Here is a 23,353-nt window from a genome sequence, read left to right as displayed (position 1 = left end):
TTCAGACCTCTCAACTCAGAATCCAGATTTCTTTTACCATTCTTAGCATTGCCAAGAGAAGAGACACTGATTTTGCATCAGCATCTGGTGAACCCCTGGCATTGTCATCATAATTATTCTTCACATCTGTTAGTTCATGTGAAGAATGTCTTTGCTGAGTAAAATGAGTACTAGAAAGGCGAGGTTATTACTGTGCTGATAAATACAGAAACTAGAGTTCATTTTTTTCTTGAGCTATTGCAGAGAACTACGGTTTACACTCTAACTCTGAATAAAGAATAAAATACAACTCCCCACCTTTGTAAAGTCCATCCCATTCTGTTTTCTCATTTGATGTTCTCAGCATGACAAAGGGTGAGTTTTCCCCATTTTACAGATGAGGAAACTAGTACTCAGAAAAGACAAATATCTTGCCTTGAATCACATACCTAGTGAGAGGCAGGAGCCCAGAAGTAGAACCCAGGCGTCCTGTTTCCTGGATTGGATTCCTGTCCTTGTCTCAAAGTGGGGCATTGCTATAATCATCTCTCCTGGAAAGTAGGAATCTGAAACCTCACCTGCAGAAATGGGGTGGGATATGGTTTAGGTATCCTAGAGCGCCTCAGAGACTTCTCTCTTCAGAACCATTTCTAGGAAAGGGCTTCATCAGTTAAATTTCCTGAGATATGGATGAATTGCTGTCTCATGCTAGATTTGACTGTAATCCCATGGTTTACCAAGCAATTTTAGGTGAGAATTAGAAAGTTGTCCTAAAATCCTAAACCATCTTGCCAAAGAGGTCTTACTGTATACCAGACAAGTTCCTTGAATTTAACGTTCATCAGAGGCCCTGTATGAATCCCAAGCATTATCTAAACACCTAATCTCTAAGAAAAACCACAAAGGACAGTGTGATATGGTCCAGGACCCAAGACATCGCCCATAAGCAGAGAAGGCAGTGGCCAGAGGATCTGACTTGGTATGGGTAGAACCCAACCATGAGAGGGAGTCTGCTTCAGGTTCTGTAGTGCAAGGATTAGGGGCTGCTGCATGGGGTTGGGCCGTGGCCTGGGTGTAGAAATGTCAGGTTGAGGTTCCCTTTACAAAGGCTTTCATAGCATTCTCTTTTTTTTTTTTTTGAGGTACGCGGGCCTCTCACTGTTCTGGCCTCTCCCGTTGCGGAGCACAGGCTCCGGACGCGCAGGCTCAGCAGCCATGGCTCACGGGCCCAGCCGCTCCGTGGCACGTGGGATCTTCCCGGGCCGGGGCACGAACCCGTGTCCCCTGCATCGGCAGGTGTACTCTCAACCACTGCGCCACCAGGGAAGCCCAGCCATTCTCTTTTGATGTTCACAAACCCCTTGGGAGAAAGGGGCCTCCCATGTTATAGGTTAGGAGACTGAGGTACTGAGGGAAGCACCTTGTCTGCTGAGTGGCAGAGTCAAATTCTAACCCAGATTCTGTGCTCCATGCCCATGCTCTCACTACTATACAACCCCAGCTTCCTTGGAATGTTTCCATAAAACAAGGCAAATATGAAAGGAGGGAGGAAACATAGGAGCAGATCCTTTGCAGACAGGCCTTTAGCCAGCCATCCAGAAGCATTTCTGAGGTGTCCTGCTGGCTAAGAGGGTCAGCTTCTAAAGTGACTTCCTCTAAGCAAATGTATCTCTTCTTCAGCACCCCTATTCCCTGCTCTAGCATCTTGTGTTAGGGCAGACTCTTCCCAGAATAGCTTTCTTTTTTTTTTAAGGTTCCCCTTGTCAGAAAAAGCCTAAGACATCCAAACCAGAAGAAAACTCAGAGACCATCTAGTCTAAAAGGAAGTCTCTGAGGAGATCCATGTCCAGAGAGTGGCATTGGGCTTGACTAAGGCCACCTAGTGAGAGCCAGAGCCATGACTGGTACACAGGCACCCTGTGACCCAGCCCAGGGCTCTCTGCTTTGCTGCCTCTTACTCCACCCAAGCAGATTCCTGGGAGCCAGCGCCCTGGCAGTCCTTTCAGGCTAGTCCCTGCTGTAACTCTGGTTTTACTGTTTTCCAGGTGAGACCTTTGCCCTGGGAAATAGCCTGGCCCGGTCCTTGGAGCCACACTCAGACTCAATGGACTCCACCTTGAATCCCACCAACCTTGTCAGCGCCTCCCAAAATCTTCGAAACCCTGGGTACCGGCCTTTGCTTCCATCCTGTGGCCTCCCACTGAGCACTGCCTCGGCTGTGCGCAGGTTCTGCTCCAGGGGTAAGCTTTTCAGAGTTCTGGCTCTCCTGCCCTCTCTCATTCTTTCCTTCCTGAACCCTGGGAGGCCAGAAAGGACTTAACTCTGTTGCCTGCTGCCTGGAGGGTGGACTGGGGTCTGGGCTACCATTGTGCCTGACTAGGCACCTGGGGAGCAATTGAAGCTCTGGGATTAGCTTGAGAATAACAGAAACTAAGAGCCAGCGACCTAGAGCCAAAGGGACAGGGAAGGAGTCCTTCATTCATTCATGAGCCATTTATTTGAACACCGTCTGTGTTTGTCATGGGGATGCAAAACTCAATCACTTCTTGTCCTTAAGGAGCTCAAAGTCTTGTGGGAGAGACAAACACTTAAATAGATAACTTGAAAACAACATCTTGAGTGTGGCTAAAGAGATACACTTTGAGTTGCATGAAAACTGCAAGAAGGAACACCTAACCCAAGCTTGGTATCCAGGGGAAGCTTCCTTGAGAAAGTGTCTGACATTTTAAACGTTGACTATATTAATGTATTAGGAGTAGTAGAGGAGGGAGAGCTTTCCAGGGAAGAGAGTACAGTATGGACAAGGACAAAGGGATAAGAACTAACACAGATTGTACCAGGAACTACATGCAGTTTGGTATTGCTGAAAAACAAAATGTAATTCTGGGACTTCAAAGGGAAAAGCCTGCAAGCGTCAGGGGTTGTATCATAGAGGACCTTAAATGACACGTTAAAGAGTTTGGGGTTGATCTTGTAGGTAATGCGAAGCTCTGGAGACTTTTACTTAGAGACAAGACCTAAACAGGTTTGTGTTTCCAGTAGATCATTGACTACTGTGTTGTGGATGGAGCTGAGGCAGGACAAGAGTAGAGAGACCACTTAGGAGGTTACTTAGGTTTCTGGCCAGACCAGAAATGATAAAGGCCTAGATGAGGGCAGTGGTAGAAGGTTTGTAGAAGAGAGAATAGATTTGAAAACTCTTCATGAGGTAAACTGAGTCAGATTCAAGGGTTGTGACGAAGGAGTGGGAATGTCTCCCAGGTTTCTAGAAGGGGTGACTGGATAGATGGTGGTGCCATTCACTGAGAGAGGGAACCAACCATAGAAGACAAAGAAGGGAGGGAGCCCATGGGTCATATAGGTGATACCCAGCAGGCAGTGGCTGTGCAGGTCTGATCCTCAGGGAAGAATACTGAGCTGAAGTTAAATATTTGGGAGTCATCAGCAAAGAGATGGAAGTTGAAGCTGTAGGGTGAATGACCCCCCAACTCCCAGGAGTAGAACGAAAAGAACAGTTGACCAAAGAAGGAGTTCTGGGGACCAACAAAGTTCAGGAGGAGGGAACAGGAAGAGGATCCCACCAAGGGGACAAAGGAGTAGTCAAATGTGAGGAAAAACAGAAGACTTTGGTGCTGTGGTGGCCAGGAGTACAGAGAGTGTTTTAAGACGAGTACAACCCAAAAAGGTTTGGTAAAATAGGACTGAGAAATATCTACTGGATGTGGTGATTAGTGAGTAATTGGTGATCTTAGTAAGAGCAGCTTCAGTGGTGCTGGAGGGTGGTGAGGGCAGATTGCAGTGGGTGGGGATATCAAGGAGAGTTTGATGAGAAAAAAGGTGACCTTCAAAAGAAGGTCTTCTAGAGTGGGTGCACGCTGGGCATGTTTATCAGCAGACAACTTGAGCCTTCCAAGAAGAAGAACTTAAGAATACAGGAAAGAGAAAGTAAGGCCTTGTGGGTGGTAGAAAGGATTAGGGATCAGTCTTAAGACAGAAGGAGGCACACCTTGCTCCCTGAGACTGGAAGGAAAATTGGCTGTGGCCATGAGAGAATGGAGAGAGGGCTGAGTAGGGAAGGGCTCCAGAGTGCCAGGAGATTGGACCAGCCATAAAGAAGACAGGAGAAAATGAGTCAAGGAGGAGGGGATGGTTTGCAGGAAACACGAAGGTCCAGCGATTCTTGGAGCTTGGAGGCTAGTTTGCCAGTTTACAAGAGCTATGGTTTTCTTGTGTGGTTCTTAGAAACCTAGATGTGGGGTGAAAAAAGACAGTTTGAGAGGTAAGTTTTTACATTGAGCTAGCAGGGCAGGAGGGGGCAGGGAGCGGGGGAGCAGGTACTCAGTGGAGCTGGAAGAAGAGGAGTTTAGATCATCAACACTGGATCTGGGCAGGGCAGGGAAGAAGCAAGGCTGAGAGAAGGCTGAAGGATGGAGAGACTATAAGTTTGATGTGCTAAAAAGATCTTTGTGACATAATGGTTATGGGGACATAGGTCCCAAGAGAGTTGAAAAGGTGGGATGTTGGGGTCAGAGAGGGGGGATGTTTAAAATTCCGAAGTGGATTTGTTCCAAGTGATGCAAGAACCAGACAGTATCCTTGGCAGTAAGCATTTGAAGTATAGTAGAGATGAAAGTCTCTGGAAGCAAGGCAGCAGTTGAATGGATTGCCTCTGAGGATTATGGCAGGAATTGGGGTGGAACAGAAGGTAGTGAGTTAAGTACCCAAAAGTCTTCATTTAACAAAGAGCAGAAACCCAGAGATCTACAGATGAAAGTGATCTGGAAGAGCAGACAGTCGGTACATGTCTGGCCTCTGAAGAACACGAGCTTCTGTCGGAAGATGGTCTAAAAGCAGCAGTGGGGAGACAGGAGAATGCCATTTCCACACCCACTGTGGCCTCCCCCAGTCCAGGGATGGATGAGGTGTTAAAGAATAAGAAGACTCCAGTAAGCAAGGCCTGCAGTGGCAAGAGGGGGTTCTCAGGAAGGCCGAGACTGGGAGAGAAGCCTGGGATGCCCCTCCTGACCCTAACCCCAGCAAGGAGCTCTGAAGTAGAGGCAGAGCAGAGAGTTGGTGCCCTGCCTTGAGACTTAAGTGCCCTGCCTTGAGACTTAAGTCACCTCAGCTCTCAGGTCTTCACACTCCTCAGACACAAAGTGGAGGCGGTGATACTGACCTGCTCTTTTCACAGGCGTGTTAAATGGATCACATGGAAGCAGGGATATGGGGTCAACAGATGAATGGCTAAAGAAGATGTTACACACACACACACACACACACACACACACAGAGACACACACACACAGACACACACACACACACACCCACACACACGGTCCCTGCCTCAAGACAGACCTAGTCTGGCGGGGAGACAGAAAAATATACATGGAACTATTACATAGGATCATTCATTGATTTAGCAAACGTGTTTGAACATCTGCTGTGGCAGAGCAGGCACTCTTTTATGTACTGTGAAAGGAAAACACTCTCCTCCTGCCTGTCTCCCCACGTTCAGCACTCTGTTCAGCCCTGCTTCACTTCCCCTGCAGACGTTTGGGTCTCCACACACCAGGCAATTCTGCGATACCAGCTGGGCCTCCTGCGGTTTTACTCAGTTCTGACACTAGCTCCCTGGAGGAAGCATCAGATCCCACAGGATAAGGGCTCAGTCCTACAAGACTGACCCCCACACACATACTTCAACTGCCGGTTCAAAGTTCACATTGTTACCTGTGCTTCTGACTGACTGGCTCTAAATTAGAGGTTCTTGTGATCCCTTCCACGGGTTTGATTAACCTGCTAGAGCATCTCATAGAGCTCAGGAAAACTGTTTACTTGCTAGATTACCAGTTTTTTATTAAAAGGATGCAATTCAGGAACAGCCCAATGGAAGAGATGCATAGGGGAAGGTATGGGGGAAGGGGTATGGAGCTTCCGTGCCTTTCCTGGGTACACTGCTTTCCCAGTACCTCCACACGTTCACCAACCCAGAAGCTCTCTGAAGCCCTGTCCTTTGGGCTTTTATGGCGACTTCATTATATCGGCAAGTTTGCTTATGTCGTTGGCCATTGGTGATTGAACTCAATCTCTAGCCCCTCTCCCTTCCCCAGAGGTTGGGGGGTGGGGCTGAACGTTCCCACCCTCTAGTCACCTGGTTGGTCCCTCTGGCAACCGGCCCCCATCCTTAGGGGCTTTCCAAAAGTCACCACATTAACATACCCAGGTGTGGCTAAAAGGGACTTGCTATGATTAGCAAAAGACACCTTTATTTTTCGGACCACTTAGGAAATTCCTAGAGTTTTAGGAGTTCTGTGCCAGAAAAGGGGATGAAGACAAATACATATGTTTCTTCTTATTAATCAGAGTATCACAAGGACATAGGGAATAGGAGAAGACAGATAAACATAAATGCATGGAATTACTGTAGGTTGTGATATGTGCTGGGGGTGGAGGGAACTAGAGTAACTGGGTTGAGAGTGATTATGTGGGGACTGAGTACTTTTATTAGGATATCAGGGAAGGCCTCTCAGAGGAATCAATATTTGAGATGAAACCCAAATGTTGAGAAGGAATCAGGTGTGCAAAGATGTGGGCAAAAGACAATTTTAGACAGAGGAAATTGTGTGTCTGGGTCAAAGAATAAAAGCATGGCTTATTCAGGAGGCAGAAAGAAAGCCAGAGTGTCTGGAGCTTGGTGAGTAAAGGACGGGGGCAAGGGGGAGAGGAGATGGAAAGGGTCAGATGATGGGATACCTTCTAGACCATGGTAAGGGGTTCGACTTTATTTCAGGTACACATTTCGAGGCCATTGCATTTATTGACATGATCCAATTACTTTTTAAAGGTTGTTTTGACTGCTTTACGGAGAAAAGATTATTAGAGTGATGTGATGGGGGAAAGTGTGTGAGATTGAGCTGTAACCAAGAGATCCATGAAATGCTTTGGGAGACCAATTATTTCAGGATTAGACCGGAAAAGTTTCATAAAGGAGCTGATCCTTGAAGCCAACCCTTGCTTAGCTAAGTCAGAGTTTGCCAGAAAAAGAAAAATTGAAGAGAGAGAAGGGGGCACATTCCAGGCAGAGGGGATGAAGCATGCCAGAGATCTGTGCAGGTGACGATCATACAGAGAGCTCAGATCCCACAGGGGAAGTGGGAGGGGCCGTTTTTGAGCCAAGATTGAGATAAAAGCTCTAGGCAGACCATTAAATTAACATTGAGATTCCTGGCAGCCAAGGCAAAACTGTTCTGCCTCCAAGTGTTTGGCTGACTTTGCTACAGCCTTGGAAGAGGCACTGGGTATTACTATCCATCACTTTTTTTCCCTTCCTGGGCCCCAAGGACTTGGCTATAATCTAACCCAGCTCCCGAGGTCTCTCTAGAAATGGTCCCCAGAGCCAGAGCAAAAGCAGCCTCACCTGCCAGCTCCTCCACGCCCGCCCCCAATCCAGGTAATCCCCTTACTTCATTGCTACCCCTGATTCAGGTCCAGGCAGAATCACAACCTCAGTTTAAAATTCCTTCTAACCATTTCCAGAATCAGACCTACCCTTAAGATTTGAGTGAAGAGGGTCTCAGGCCTTTGGTCCCTTTGTTGAAAACCATTCCCTCCCCCAGTTGCCTCTGGTTCCTCTGCTCTGGCACTGCTGAGCCTCAGTGGTCACACAGGGCCACTGGGACAGGCCAAGGAGAGTGCTGGGGAGTTACAGACCAGTCCCCGCCCGTTATGCAGGTGTCCTCCTGTCCTGCAGGGTCGGACCGCCGGGATGCCTCTCGACAGAGTGGCCGGGACCCCTCTTCGTGGACAGTCGAGGACGTGATGCAGTTTGTCCGGGAAGCTGATCCTCAGCTTGGACCCCATGCTGACCTCTTTCGCAAACACGTAGGTGCCCCTGCCTGACCTCTCCTGTGTCCGTTGGGAGTCTTGCTTCTGCAACTTATAGACTCTTAAAGGGGCACGAGCTATATACTTGTTCTAGGTCCCTTGAAACTGAGCACAGGTGACACCATACAAACTTAGAGACAGAATCTTGGGTCCCAAACAGCCCTCCCTGGGCACTGAATTCAGCTCACTCCGTTAGTGTAGGATCTGATTCAGCCACACTCCTACTGGGTCCCAGGGACAGGACTCTCCTCTCCTAGGAGCACTTGCTCTCCTAGCTACCTGCTGTGGCCTAAGGCCAAGTTAAAGAGTCTCTTGCCAAGTGGCCCCCAACTCTCCTACCTCATCAGAACCCCATCCTCTACTTTCTCCGCTCTGAGCCTCCCGCATCTCTTCAAGTGGCCATTTGGCCCTGTGGCCAGGGACTGCTGCTGACCCCCCTGCAGTGACCATGCTCCTCATCTGGGGCTCAAACCCACTTCCCTGTAGCCCCTACCGCCTGGTGCTGTCCTGTGCTTCGGGCACTCAGAACAGCACTGCTGCCTCTCACTGGTCACTTACTCCTTCGTGCCAGGTGGGTTTGGAGGGTGCTCTTAGATCAGGCCTGAAGGTCTCACAGCTGCTCAGCGAGCGCCTGCTTTGTGCCTGGCCCACACGGAGGGGTCCCTGCTGCTCAGGAAGGAAGGTGACTCACCGGATAGCCCTTGAGGGTCAATACAAAAATAGTCCGTGATGAGTGACAAGTACACTGACTGGGGAGGCCACCTGGGAGGAGACGGAATTGAGCTGACCTCAGAGGTTTGGGAGCCAGGGAGGCTACCTCTCGGGCAGCAGAGAAAAGGAGAGTCCTGTAAACGTGTGTGCAGAGCTTAACCCGGGGGGGTCAGTAGTAGATGCTCGGGAGGCGTGGCTGGAGACAGAAGCTGGGGAGAACAGGTAGGCTGTAGCATCGCAGCAGGTTCACTGCCACGTGGCTGGCATCTCCCCGGGTGGCCTTTAATCAGAACCTGGGGTGGTCAGACCACCCAGGCCTCTGATGGCGCCTCCCTCCATCCCCCCAGGAGATCGATGGCAAGGCCCTGCTTCTGCTGCGCAGTGACATGATGATGAAGTACATGGGTCTGAAGCTGGGGCCTGCACTCAAGCTCTCCTACCACATTGACCGGCTGAAGCAGGGCAAGTTCTGAACAGGGAGACGCAGCCTAGACAACCGAGGGATCGAGCAGAGGGGCCGTTCTTCTCCCAGGAAGGAGGGCCGTCGGCCCCTCCCAGGCACCTCAGGGGGTCCGAGGCTGCCCCAGGGCTCCAGGAGGCTGTGTGGAGCCGCCAGCACTGCCTTGCCTGCCACGGTATGTCCTTCCATGAAGGGCCGAGGCGGGCACGGGGCCCAGGGTTGCCGCTGCTCTTCCCCTCAGCCCCGCCTCGGCTCTGAGGTCTCCTGTATTTATTGCTCAGGCCTGGCCGGCCTCTCCCGAGGAATTTAGACTGAACGCCTTCCAAGTGATGGAGGAAGGGCCTGACCCCTGAGGCCTCGGAAGAGGGGGCCTGAAGTGACACTCGTGCCCGGTCCCCTCACCACCCGCTGGGCCTGGTGTGGCTCCCCATTACCCCACGGCTCCTGCCTTCTTCTCACGAGATCCGCGGACTCCAAACTCATGGTGCAGACCTCTACCTTTTTTAAGAAAAGATCTTTTCTTATTGTTAATTTATTGTTTCTGGCACTTGGGCAAGCCCTCCAGTTCATACCCCTCTCGCTCCAGACACTGGGTTTCAGGAGGAGGGAGACTGCCCTGCCCCGGCCCCAGACAGGCCCTCTCCAGAGCGCTGTGGCCCCTTTCCAGAGGACATTACCTAGGGTCCCTGTCCCCTTGCCTCTCTTACTCCGCTGGGCCCTCTGCAGCCTCGGCCTCATCTGTGGGAATGGGAGTCCCTGCCCTGCACTGTCCCCACCGCAGCTCCCTTGCCCTGGCCAGAATTTCTGCTGAAGAAGGTTGGGCCCAATGATTTTAAGCCAAGAAGGCCCTAAGATGGATGGGAGAAAGGGGTCTCTAGGCTGGAGTCTGGTTGTACCCACTCCACTGTCCACATGCTTCCTTTGTAAGCAAGTCAGCAGCACAGCTGCCCCCGCTGCCATCTGGACTTATTTTATGTCAATTTGTTTATAAATAAAAAACAATATAGATGCCAGTGTCTTTGTAATCAGTCAACAGATAATCAGTATTCCCCCGAAGGGCAGGTCACTCCCCTTGTCTTGGTCTTTGCTCCTCATTTTTATCTACGAGGAAACTTGGACAAGATGCTCCCTGAGTTCTCGTGACTCCAGCAATCCCTAGAGAACAGGCTGTCTGCCACGTGCCCACTGGGGCCCCAGCATTGCGTAGCCCCTGGGGAGACGGTGTGAGATCCGTTCTCTGCCCTCAAAGGGCTTTGTGCTCTGGTGCAGCCAGACAGCAGTGTGGAGGAAGCAGCCACAGGAAGCCTGAGCAGGAAGGACAATATTAGGGTCAACAGCTCCAAGGAGCCTCAGTGGCAGGGGTGAGGAGAGATGCGGGCTAGCCCGGGCTAGCCTGCAGGGCACCTCGTGCGCCGTCCAGGGGCCGGTACTCCAGTCCAGGACCTCACCTCCCTGTCTATAAAGGGCCCCAGGAGGAGAAGGTGCAGGGCAGCAGCACAGTGCAGTGTAACCTGCTAACGACTAACACGTCGCTGTGCGCCACCGGCTGCGCCGTCGGGATTAGAACGACCTCATAGAACCTTCACAACAGACCCACTTTACAGATGAGGAAACTTAAGCTCTGATCGAACAGACAGGAACTGCCAAAGTAGGCATTTAAAGCCCAGGAATCTGACTCCAAGGCCAGGGCCGAGATTCCAGCCAGTGCAGCTATATTTTGTGATGCTTTAGGTGGGTCATTTCCCTCCTCTGGGCCCGTCTGGCTATGAGGGGGTTAGACGAGGAGACCTCTAAGGATCCTACCAGCCCTCATCAGCGACTAGTTCCAACGTGGTGTTTTCCACTTGGCCACTGTGAGGTTCATTATTATAATCGTGGGCCCCGTGAAGCAGTCAGGATCGGGGCTGCCGAACTAGAAGAAGCCCATTCTCCACAGACTCCTGGACCTGTGTCCCGTAGGCTGTGCTGTTCATTCAGGGTACTCCCAAAGAGGGCCTCATTGGACCCGGCGACAAACTTCTGGATGTGAAGGTAACACCAGTGTATGCAGGCAGGCCAGATGTGCTGCCAGGCCGGGCTTGTGGAGCAAAATGGCTCCCACCCCACCCTGTCCCTCGTCAGCAGGCACATTCACCTTTCCAGGGAACACTCGTTAAGGGCTTCTTGGTGCTAAGTTGTTTGTGTACGTTAGCTCACTTAAACCTCACTTACAGCTCTCAGAGATAACCACCACGTTCCCCCACTTTAAAGATGAGGAAACTAAAGCTTAGAGAGGTGAAGTTATAATACTTGCCCCAAACTCCATAGCTAGTAAGGGGTGCAAGACAGCATACTGCCTGTCACACCCACCAGGGAGCCTTTGCCTCGGGTCCTGCTGACCATGCAGACCCGACTCCCACAGGCTACACTGGGGGTGGTGCTCACGTTGCAGACAGACCAGACACCCTGCCAGCACAAAGCAGGCCTTTCCAGTGGAGCAGTCCTTGCAGAGCCCACAGTCATCCATGACCGTTCTTTTTTTTTTTTTTTTTTTGAGGTACGCGGGCCTCTCACTCTTGTGGCCTCTCCCGTTGCGGAGCACAGGCTCCGGACGCGCAGGCTCAGCGGCCATGGCTCACGGGCCCAGCTGCTCTGCGGCATGCGGGATCCTCCCAGACTGGGGCACGAACCCGTGTCCCCTGCATCAGCAGGCGGACCCTCAACCACAGCGCCACCAGGGAAGCCCCCACGACCATTCTTTGTTGCCCAGGTGACAGCTCAGGTGCAAGGGGATAAGACATATTAGGGAGAAGTGGGGTTCACCTTGGTTTAGAAGCATCGTGCTACAGGGCAGCCAGTAACTCCCTGGTGCCATAGGCACAGTTTCCAGGTCCCTGTCAGGGACGTGCCTACTGGGTCCCTGTGCTCAGGAAGCCCTGCAGGAAGGGCGATTTACAGTCTATGCACAGCACTCCTAGACCAGGTGATTTACAATTAGGGGTCATTTTTATCATAAGCACTGTTGCCTTGAAATGGTTGACATTCCATTTTTATCTGGTTTCCAAGGGAACAGAACTAGAAGGGTAACCAGATGTCAAATTCTGCAGAAGGGGAAAGGATTTGTTATGGTTTCACTCATGCTGCCCTAACCTCTGGGGTCAGAATTGAACGTCATTTAAGAGAACAAAAAAACAAACAAACAAACAAACAAACCACCTCGACTTCACTGTTTCACAAAGCCAAGCCTTCTAATAGTGACCAAGTCATCCAAAGAAGCTGAAATGGTGTCCGGTGGGTGAGACCACACCACTGATCCCGACAGGGCAGCCACCCACAAAGCGGGAAGGCGTGTGGGGAAGTGGGACTGGGGGACAGAGGCCTCCGGCAGCAGCTTCCTGGGCCCACCCTCATTGCTATGACAAGGAGAGGCATTGACTCCGGTGCTGAGGAACATCAGGAAGGAAAAACCCAGGCACTTAGGAGAGAAGAGAAGAGCGCAGGCTCCGCTCAGGGCTGAATCCTTGGGGAACCTCTCTGCCCCGTCCCCACCCGTGGTCCCTCCCCACCTGCCGGCTGCGTGGCCCATGTCCCTGGGCTCCGCTCTGTCTCTGTTTCCCAGGCTGTTAGTCTTAAGTGGAAGTGTCCACAGCACCCTCTCCGGCATCTTTGTGGAAAAACCCAGAGACCCTTCTCTGGGCTGTGTCACCGGTGGGCCAAGTGGACACAGTTTCTGCCCTCGTGCCCCACAACCCCTCCTCAGAAGAGCCACAGGTGACTTGCCCCTTGTCTTACAAATAAAGTTGAAAGCATGGAAAACTGTCTTGCCTAGGAGACTCCAGACACTCCCTCCTGCCCCTGTCGTCCCTCAGCTTTTTTGCAGCCTCCTTACCTTAATGCCCCAAGTCACCCCATCCCATCAGGGAAGCTCCCCAGTTGGAAACCTCCAGGCCAAGCGTGAGAACTGTGTGTGTGTGTGCTTGTCCTCCAACACCAAAGCCACCGAGGATGCTGCCAGGGGCCAGCGGCCAACAGGTCCCAGGGTACAGTTACCAGGCCCGAGATATCTGTGGGCAGCTGGGCTGGTCCTGTCAAAGGATGGGCAGGAATCAACAGGCAGCCGCTGGTGGGCAAGGGGAGGAGTCAAGACTGAGGCTGGAGCGTCCCGGGGCCCGGATGGCGAAGGCTGCGTCCACACTACTCTTCCCCTGAGTTCCAGAGTCTGTTCTCCTGACAACCTGTCCTCTCCCACGTAACTGCTGAGCTCAGCCCTCGCCCCTGCCCCGTCCCCTGCCCCTCAGCTGGGGTCCCTGGGCGGTTCACGCAGACACCCATGCTTGCTACCGTGTGGAGGATCGCAGCCACAGGCGCCACCAAGTGGACACTCTCCAGATAACGTGAGAAGAGCCCTATCCACAGCCTCCCTCTGCCCCTCATCTTTGGGCTCACCTTGCATTCTTTCTTTTTTTTTTTCTCTCTCATTCTTTTACTTTGTATATTTTTTCACATCTTTATTGGAGTATAACTGCTTTACAATGGTGTGTTAGTTTCTAGTGTATAACAAAGTGAATCAGCTATACGTATACATATATCCCCATATCCGCTCCCTCTTACGTCTCCCTTCCACCCTCCCTATCCCACCCTTCTAGGTGGTCACAAACCACCACCGAGCTGATCTCCCTGTGCTGTGCAGCAGTTCCCACCCACCTTTCATTCTTAACTTTAAATTCAAGAGGTTGTCTTCCTCCAGTGCCAAGTAGGGGTTCTCAGTAAGGTCACAGACCTCCAGTGAGGGGACTAAAAGGGGCTGCTGTTCCACAACGCCGAACTCGTGTCCGCCATCACCCAGATGTCAGCCTGAGATGCTGTAAATAACCCAGTTTACACTGTGGTGCATTTCAGTATGTGAAATATCATTTTGTAAATGCTTACAATGAAAGACAATTTTTACCCCCGCCAAAAAAGAAGTGGAACTGATGTTCAGCTCACGTAAGGCTGTTAACAGAGCCTAGGGAAATATCTAATACAATCGTTTAAAGAGATTTCCAGTAAGAATGGGGAAAGATTTGGCACTCAAATCAGTTTGGGAAATTTCATGCCAAACAGCTGCCTGATAGCGAGGCCCCTAGAGAAGTATGTTATGTTCACGTGTTTGTTATGTTCTCTGGTACATCCACGTGTATGCTCATCCGTCAGGGCGCCTCTCCCGGCCAGCTGTCTGTCTCTGCATAACTCATCATGACTCGAGTTAACCGTCCAAAACAGCCACAGCCCCCACTTGTTACTGTGAGAGCAGCTCGTGATGGCAGAGTCCAGAGAGGCCTGAAGAAGAGGGGGAAGCCTGGCGAGCTTAGAGCCGTTATTCCGTAACTCTCGGCTGTGGATGCAGAGGCAGGTCAGCCCTGGCTGCTGGGTCCCTCCCCCGAGCCTCACTGCCACCACCTGGGGCCTCGGGCCTCCTCCTTTCCTCCACGCCACAGTCTCCTCTCTCAAGTTCCCCACCCAAGCTTCTGCCTCAGTCTCTCAGGGAAACAAATTCATCGGCATCTTCAGAACGGCTGCTCAGAGAAAGAGGCAGCCTTCTCTCCACGCTGTCAAGCAGCTTCCCCAGTCTGCAGCATCCGCTTCTGGACACCCCCCTCCGCCCCCTCACCCCATCGAGACTTCCAGAAGCAGTGTGGGAAAGTGCTACCTACATCTGCATCATGAAAAACACTTTCAAAGCCCCCACCCACCCAAGAACAGATTTCTGCATTAACAAAGGCTGTGCATCACCCGAGTCCTGGTCCCCGGTCAAACAGCAGGTGACAACCCTGTCCTTCGAAAGACATGGCAGCGCTTGACCTATTTCTCAGGGCTCTTCTGGACAGCAACCTCCACCTCTGGCAAAGAGAAGGGCCTGGTGTCAGGGGAGCCGTGGAACCAGCTGCGTTCTGATCCATTCTGGGAGCAGCTGGGCCCTGTCCGTGCTCAGGGGAGCCTGGAATTGGTGACTGAGGTGGGGACCTGTGTGGGCAGGAGGGCCCAGAGAGACCTGACAGAGGGAGGAAGTATGTCTTCAGTCCCTGGATTCTAGGAGCTGCCCCGAAGAAGCCCCACACGAAGCTGCATGAGATATCCGTTTACACTGGGGTGGGGAGTAGGGAGGACTTTTCCTGGTTCACTGGCCAAGCCTAGAAGCATTGTTGACTCTCCTGAGATCACAGAGGTGGCTGCACAGGCCCCACCCACTTCCTACAGCCCTGGTTCCCCCTCTCTGAGCCAAGCCCCCAAGCACCCTGGGGAGCTGCTGGGCAGGGGGCAGGGGTCTGTGGGAACGGAGGGCTGGCACCTCCCACTCTCCCCCAGGAACCATCAGGACATGAGGGTCACAGGCCTCCCTATTCCTCCTATTCCCGTTTGCCCTGAATATCCCCACTCTAGCAGTGGTCCCCAGGCCCTGATTGCCTCAAGGATCCAATCTGAAAAGATGCAGGCCAGTGGTACCTGCCACGCAGACCGGAGGCTGGGTGTATGGGGGCGAGTGGAGGGGCTGGTGTGTGCACATGTGTGCTCAGCTCAGGAGTGAGGACCCCTGGCCTAGCGGGAGGTGGTGGGCGACATACACGAGGGCCCAGCTCTGCCCCTCATTCCGCCCCTCCTCACTTCTGCTCTCTGGACCCAAACCAGAGGATCTGGTCTAGAGGAGCCTCCTCGAACTGTACGTATATATGCAAAGCCCATTGTTCTGGGGAGGGGTTGTAGCTTTCATCAGTGTGCCCAAAGCAGAAGAACCTCGCTCTAAAACCCTCTGACCCAGCCTGACCCCTTCAGAACATCTGCTGGGCTCACCCCGGCTTCGGAGCAGGCAAGGAGAAGCACAGGGGGGCCGCAACCAGTCCTCAAAGCCCTGGGTTAAGGCTGCTTCTCCAAAGGCCCCTTGAAAAGGTTTCTCTGGTGCCTGGAGGCTGGGCAGGAAACCCTGAAGGCATCTAGGAGGCCCCAGCCTGTGGATTGGTGAGGGAAGACAGGCCCACTGGGGCCAGTGAAAGGATGGGGGGCGTGCCTCAGAGACCTGAGTTCTGGTCCCCTCTGCCCCGCTTCGAGCACATGCACTCAGTCTTCCCTCCTGTGGGATGGAGCGGCAGGCCCACACGCTCTGTCCTCTGGCTCAGCCCTGTCTGACTCTCCTCTTTCCTGTCCGAGGCTTTGGGCGGGTGGCAGCCCTTTCCTGCCGGCCCTCTTCCCACCCTCGCTCTCTGGTTCCACCCAGCCCCCGCCAATCTGTGAACCTCCCAGGAGCCTTGGCCCCTCCGAGTCCCCTGGGAGGCCCTGGGCCCCGGGAGGAGTGGCCAGCAGTGAGGAATCCCAGAAGCCCCTCCGAGGGAGACCCCTCCAGAGACCTCCAGGAAGAGATCACCGCGACACAGGGGCAGGAGCCCCTCATGGAGCCCCCAGGCAAGCGGCCCCTGCAGGAGCTCCCCGCAGAAGAGTCCGTGTCTGAGGACTCAAGTACCAAGGCGGCTCCCAGCAGGCATGTTCTCTACGTGGGCCACCTGAACCCCCAGTTCTCAGTGCCCGTGCTCGCCTGCCTGCTGCGAGACGCCCTGGAGCGGCTGGAGCTGCCGGTGGCGCGGGAGCACATCCAGGTGGTGAGGCAGCCACGCAAGGCCTACGCGCTGGTGCAGGTGGCCGCCCACGAGGACGCCCTGGCCTCCCTGCCCTGGCGCCTGCACACGGCCTTGGAAGAGCACCACATCATCAAGGAGCTGGTGGCCCCTGGGAAGGAGCTGGTGCTGGGTGAGGGCCGGGGGCCCTCAAACCGCAGAGACGTGAGTGAGGCTTTCCCCGAGCCGGGCGGCCCGCCAGCCGCCGAGCCGCACTCGCGGGAGGCCTGGGTGCGGATGGCCTGTGCTGGGTGGGGGTGAGGGGTGTCTTGGAGAAACAGGGGACGTATCTGCAAACCTGGGGGCTGCTACTCAAATGACTGTGGTCCCAGAGGGACACTGGAGGGACACTGACCCTTAGAGTTTGCCTCCAGCCTGGAAGCACACGAAGGAAGACCCGAGCATCAGACCCTCCCTGGGCCCGTCTGCATCCGGCCTCTGGGCCGGCTCAGCCCAGGCACGAGGATACGCAAGGGTCCTGGCTTTCTCCTTGGACGACCTCATCCGTTCAGTTGCATAAACCAACACCTGCTCTGCCGGGCAGTACAGCAGAGAGTAGAGGGTCCACCCTGCCCTCAGGGAGCCCTGGCATCTATGAGCCACGAGGGGGCAGACCTGGAGCTGGAGGAGGACCCAGGAGGGTCCTCACTGCTGTCTGGGGACAAATCCCCCGGAGAGTGAAATCCAGGCTGGGGCTTAGGCAATGGGACAGGCACTTGGGGAAGGACATCCCCAGCAGAGGGGTGTGGCGCATACGAGGGGACAGGGTGGGGATGGATGCCTTTGCAGGGTGGCAAGCCGGTTGCTGTCCCTGGAGCTCAGGCTGCCGGGGGACTGAGGAAGAAAACCAGGCCAGAGGGCAGAGGCCAGGCCACCAAGGGCTGTGAGACCAAGGCAGAGGCAGCAAAAGGTCGGCTTCTGTGGGGGTGGGAGGGAACAGTCAACTCACTTTTGAGGTGGTGGTAGTCACTCTGCAGGATGGGTGATCTTGGTTTGTCTTTTCCTTCGGGATGAAGACTCCATGCCATTTAAACTGTTGCAGAGCTAAACAGCTAAACGGGCTTACACTTCCAGACCTGTGGCCTGATGGCATGTTTGTATGATAGCTGGTGGTTTTCTCAAGTCTCCACTAAGTTTGTCTCCACTGGGAGCTGCAGGGCTGGTAGGGATGTGCCTCTCGTCACTACACCCCGGCCCACACTGAGCTCCCAGCCCTGGAAGCCACCTCTGGAGGCTGGAGGGCAGCAGAGAGCTAGGGAAGGGTTTTAAGGGAGGAATGACAGTGTGACTTGCATCTGGGGTCAGCGAAGAGGATGGATAGGACGGGGAGAGCCTGGAGGCAGGGAGTCCGATGGTGAGGCCCAGAGCAGGGAAGCGGCCCTGAGCAGGCTGCTCCCAGAGCCCTTGAACAGAGCAGAAACCGTGAAAGGGACTCAGGAGGGCCGGAGGAAAGTGGAAATTCAGGAGGACTGGTTCAGCAAGGCTTTCAGGGAGATCAGGAAGAGGGTGGCATCTCTGGGAGCCCCTCTCAATTCAGAGACATGCAGCTCTGTCACAGGGAACCTCAGGGTACCGAGGTGTCTCCTGGGATGATCCAACCCTGCGCCTCAGAGGCCGACCTGCAACCCAAGCGGAAAGAGAATGGCTGCAGGTGTCCCAGGTCCCACCTGGGAAGGAGAGCTCTTCCTACCCATGTGCATCCCATAGTTCACCTGGGAAGAGGGCAGCCTCAGGGGAGGAGCACTGGCTGGTTCCAGCCCTTGACCCAACAGGGTTTCCCGCATCGGCCTTGGGATGGTGGGCAGAATTAGCCCCCTCTGCCTGGGAGAAGCATCAGGATGCCCGTGTGGGCTGGGCCCTGGGTGGATGGGGTGGGTGGAGGGGAGGGATTCTGGCCGCCCGTCCCTCCTTTGGCCGCCAAGGTCAGGGCTCCCGGCTCTTGCCTGGGCCCATACGCCCCGCTCTTATCCCCCGCCCCAGCAGGAGGAGGACAGCGGCCCGAGCCCCAGCCCCAGCCCCGGCCCCATTCTGGGCTCCAGCCCGCGGCTGGTCTGGCTCGCGGACCCCTTCCTACCCAGGCCCCCACCCCACGGCAGGACTACGCGGGCCGGCCTAGTGGCACGCGCTCAGACAGCGCCATCGTGCACCAGGAGATCCTGGGCCAGGAGCGTCTCTTCCAGGGCGCCTTCCTGGGCAGCGAGACACGCAACGTGGAGTTCAAGAGGGGTGGCGGCGAGTACCTGAGCCAGGCCTTCAAGCACCACCTGCGTCGCTACGTGTGCGCCTTCCTCAATAGCGAGGGCGGCAGCCTGCTGGTGGGCGTGGAGGACAGTGGCCTGGTGCAGGGCATCCGCTGCAGCCACCGCGACGAGGACCGCGTGCGCCTGCTGGTGGACTCCATCCTGCAGGGCTTCAAGCCCCAGGTCTTCCCCGACGCCTACAAGCTCACCTTCATCCCCGTGGTCAGCACCTCTGCCACCGGCACCCCCCTCAAGGTGAGCCCTGCCCCCAGCGTCCCCAGGCTGCCCCGGAGCCAGAAAGGCGGGATTGGGGCTGCACACTGTCCGGTGCAGCACCCACAGAGCTGCCGCTGCCCTTCCCCAGGTGATCCGCCTGAGCGTGCACGCCCCCAAGGCCCAGGCCCAGCCGCAGCTCTACGAGACGGACCAGGGGGAGGTGTTCCTGCGGCGGGACGGGAGCATCCAGGGCCCCCTGTCCGTACGTGCCATCCAGGAGTGGGGCAGGCAGGTAAGTGGCCCATGCCAGGAAGGCAGGGTGGGGGCCACGCTGGCCCTGGGCCCCTCGGCCACCCACTGGGTAGGCTCGCAGCTGTTGGGTTTCCTCTGGTGCTCCCCAGGGGCTAGACTGCAACAACCCCGCTACCTCCACTATTCCTCTGCGGTGTAGCTGGGGCCGCTGGGAGAGTGGAATGTTGAAGTTCTAAGACAAACCAGAGGGCTGCGTACTGCATTTGGGCGGAGGCCCTTAAGACAGGGAGGCAGTGAGTGCTGGACACAGCACTTGGACACAGTCCCAAGGAAAAGCCCTTTCAAGAGAGAAACATAGGTGACAGAAAAACAGAAGAGGGCAAGGGGCTGACAGAGAGGGAGAAGGACATGGCGGGGGGCTGCCAGCCTGAGCCTGCCCCGGTACTTGTGCAGGCTGCAGAGGACGGGTCACCCCAGGGTCTGGGATGCTGGCAGGACTCTCCCCGAGACCTCAGGGCTGACTTGGTCAGGGGACCTGGCTCCTCCACCTACCAGGGCCAGTACAGTGCCCAGAGACCTTGAGCAGGCCCCCCAAGCTCTCTGGGCCTTCCCTTCCTCCATCAGTTCAGCCCCGGTTCTGAGATGATGTCAGCTTAGGCACGCTTCTCCGATGTCCCCTCAGAAGTGGACGGCTGAGCTGAGCAAGCTGGAGGAGAGGCTGTGGGTGATGACAGCAGAGAAGGAGCAGCTCCAGCAGCAGCTGCAGCGGTACAAGCCCATCTCCTGCACCTGCTGCGTCCTGTGAGGGCCCCAGCGCTCTACCTGGAACACGCAGGGCCGTCCTACTGACCCTACGTCCCCCCAGTAAAACCAGTCTGGGCTGCTCAGAGGTGGATGGGAGCTCTGCACTTGCTGGCTCCTTCTACAACAGTCTGCTCACATGGGCTGGTCGCCACGTGGTGTCCGTCCTGAGCAGACCCTGATCTGTGTAGCTGAGAAATTGCGCTTAGCACAATCCCCAAGGGAACTTACTTTCAGAAAGAACGTGTAAAAACTTGGCCAGCGCTCTCCTTGGGCTGAGCTGTAAGGGACCGTCCCTCTGGGTCTCTGACTCCTGTTGGCTAGGCAGGTCCAGAAAGGGACTTGTCATCTTGGGAAAGCCCCTCTGCAGATGGCGAAGTACATTGGTAACTGCGGTTACAGGGTGGACAGGCCACCCCGCAGACCCACCTCTGGCTTGCTGGGATTTGGGACTGTCAAAGCTCTGTAATAAATTACATGCCCCCGGGCAAGAATGGTTCTTTCTAGAACACTTGGCTGGTTGGATGCAGCTGGGTAGAGTCCCTTGCCCAGCCCATTTCTGTCCAGGGGGGCCCTGAGTGCCTCCCCCTACAAAGCTGTAGGGTAAGGAGCCCGGATGGTTGGGTTCCAGTCCATCACTGCCTTGAAGACGGGTACCTTAGGGTAAATCACAATACCTCTGCTTCCGTTTCTTCATCTACAGGACAAGACGGGACAGCTGGCGCCCTGCTTCTCGCCAGCACACACCGACACCTGCACAGGAAGGGTCTGACCTCCATTCCACGCACCCTCCAGCCACTGGAGAGGACGCCTGCTCTGGCCATGTCCCCTGTCGTCTCCACCAGTGGAGACAGAGGCTCTGTAAAGCCAACATCTGCACCCGGGCAAGAATGGTTCTTTCTAGAACATGCCTGGGCTCAAAGACCTCCAAGAGCTCCCCATCTCATCAAGAGCAAAGCCCAAACAATAATAGTCTACACAACCCCCCCGACCTGGCTCACCTGACCTCAAGGCCTCCTGCCTCTTGCTACTGTATTCCAGCTACACTGACCAACTTGTTTCATGAGCACACGGGCCTCAGGGCCTTTGCACTAGCTGCTTCCACTGCCTGGAATGCTCCACCCTCAAGTGGAGAGGAAAGGAACTTCCCTACCCATTCTATTGCAAATTACTCCCCCGCTTCCCTGCTTCCATCTTTTTTTTCTGCAGAGCACCTGTCCGTCACACTGTAGCTTTTATTTGTTGTTTCCTCCTCACTAGAATACATGCTCATGGGGACAGGGATTTTGGTCTGTTTTGTCCACTGCTTTAAGTTTAGAAACTAAAACATAGCTGGCATGTGGTAGATGCCCAGTAAATATTTGCTGATGAAAGAATCAAGGATATTCCTAAATCTGGGGCCTGAGGCACTAGAAAACCATGAAACTTTGTCGAAGAGGATACTTCACAGGACTGGGGGTCCATGGAACACACTTCAGTGATCCCCTCTCCCTCCCCCAGCCTAGAGGTCCTTGGCCACATCCACGGAGTAGACAACAGAGGACCCCTCGTGGGCCAATCACAACTGCTCTGAAACTTGGTTTTCCCATTTACCAAACACACTGGTTATAGGGACCTAAGGTGGTAATGGATGCCCATCTCATGATGGATTACCAACCCACTGAACTGCTCGGGGTCACTGACCTTATGGCCTGAGCCGGCTTCTCAGAGGCCACTTAAGAACTGCACAGAGGGGCTTCCCTGGTGGCACAGTGGTTAAGAATCCACCTGCCAGTGAAGGAGACACGGGTTCGAGCCCTGGTCCAGGAAGATCCCACGTGCCGCGGAGCAACTAAGCCCGTGCACCACAACTACTGAGCCTGTGCTCTAGAGCCCGCAAGCCAGAACTACTGAGCCCACGTGCCACAACTACTGAAGCCTGCACGCCTAGAGCCCATGCTCCGCAACAAGAGAAGCCACAGCAATGAGAAGCCCGCACATCGCAACGAAGAGTAGCCCCTGCTCGCCACAACTAGAGAAAAGCCCACACACAGCAACGAAGACCCAACGCAGCCATAAATAAAATAAATAAGTAAAATTCCAAAAAAAAAGAAATGCACAGAGGATGTGCAGCTCGAGGTCAGAGGGGACCCGCTGCTGAGTGCCCCCCTCGTGCCAGGCGCATGGACGCCCAGGCACCGTGGCCCTCGGAGGTGCTCTACGAAGGCAGAACCTGTCCGGATCACCAGGGCTGAAGGGAAGGGTGGGGGGACTTGGCCAGGCTTATTCCCCAAAGAGAAGCCTCCGGGCACTGGGCAGCCAACACCGGGAGTGAAGGCCACCCTCCGTGCAGTCTCGGCTTCAGCCCTCGGCCCTGCTACTGCCCTGTCTCCACAGCCAGGGTGGCAGGTTGGTCGGGCTTTGCAGCCCCTGGAGAGCTATCCTGGGGGGCGAGGGGGGGGGTCCCTTTTCTAGAAAGGTTATGCAAGCAGCCAGCACTTCACAACCGGTCAGCGGAGGCCCTCTCCAAGCAGGGGCGGGCACAGCTGACCCTGTGAGGCTTTGACGACTGCCCACTGTCATAGGGAGCTGCTGTCACCAACAGGCATAAGAGCCCTCAGTTTGGGGAATGGCTTTTACAAAAATGACTGAAGACTTTCTGATGGGACCACCAGATGGGAGAAGGGGTTAGAATTCACCCAGCCAGCCACATTCAAAGCACCCAAACAAGTATGAAGGCCTCTGTAAGTGAAGACATTGTAATTCAGCCCGTGAGAAACACTGACAGAGGCAGCTAGGTTGCCCTGGGTCAGGAAGCTGTGTTCCCACATAGGCTTCGGGGCCTCAGCCGTGATGGTGGCTTTGGACCAGTGCATATGGAGGGACAAGAGGGAGCCCGCTTCCTTTCTGGGTCTCTCTGATGGAGGGGCTGTGCCAAACGGTGAGAAACATTTCTCTCCCAACCCCCCCTTTCCAAATGAAAACCAGCAAAGCCTGCCGACCGTTGACAAACAGCCCGGCCTGAGCCCTGAGCCTCGGCCTCAGACACACTTTGCAGAGGAGCTGGCTCACGGGCAGGTGGTCCCAATGTTGCCAACGTGCCACGAGGAGCGTGGATTCAGTAGCTTGAATTTCACTGTGGAGGAAAAACCAGTGAGGCCGATGACCTGCACTCAGAAGGCCCGGGTGCAGGAGGGCTGCCGGGGAGA

General features: G+C 54.7%; 2 protein-coding genes across 10 annotated transcripts in view; both read left to right on the top strand.

Annotated features, from left to right (window-relative positions):
• The window catches only part of SCMH1 (Scm polycomb group protein homolog 1), a 193,435-nt gene extending 183,395 nt beyond the window's left edge, over positions 1 to 10,040 (top strand). For 8 of the 9 annotated variants that reach the window (XM_060089621.1, XM_060089622.1, XM_060089628.1 and 5 more), the window contains 3 exons: positions 2,025 to 2,219; positions 7,730 to 7,860; positions 8,922 to 10,040. In XM_060089621.1, the coding sequence (XP_059945604.1) occupies positions 2,025 to 2,219; positions 7,730 to 7,860; positions 8,922 to 9,047 (452 nt within the window). In that variant the 3' untranslated portion in view covers positions 9,048 to 10,040. Of the gene's footprint in view, positions 1 to 2,024; positions 2,220 to 7,710; positions 7,861 to 8,921 lie in introns of all 9 variants that reach the window. The other variant, XM_060089625.1, reaches the window with a different exon arrangement.
• A 6,394-nt stretch (positions 10,041 to 16,434) lies between these two features.
• Positions 16,435 to 20,169, top strand: SLFNL1 (schlafen like 1). Its single transcript, XM_060082702.1, is given in 5 exon segments — positions 16,435 to 16,821; positions 18,637 to 18,712; positions 18,715 to 19,151; positions 19,261 to 19,404; positions 20,047 to 20,169. Coding segments are annotated over 5 exon segments (1,167 nt in total).
• Positions 20,170 to 23,353: the final 3,184 nt, after the last annotated feature.

Source organism: Mesoplodon densirostris, chromosome 2 (assembly GCF_025265405.1).
Source record: "Mesoplodon densirostris isolate mMesDen1 chromosome 2, mMesDen1 primary haplotype, whole genome shotgun sequence".
NCBI classification, from domain to species: Eukaryota; Metazoa; Chordata; class Mammalia; order Artiodactyla; family Ziphiidae; genus Mesoplodon; species Mesoplodon densirostris.
Note: the sequence above shows the minus strand (reverse complement) of the source record. Positions and strands in the feature narration are given on the sequence as shown.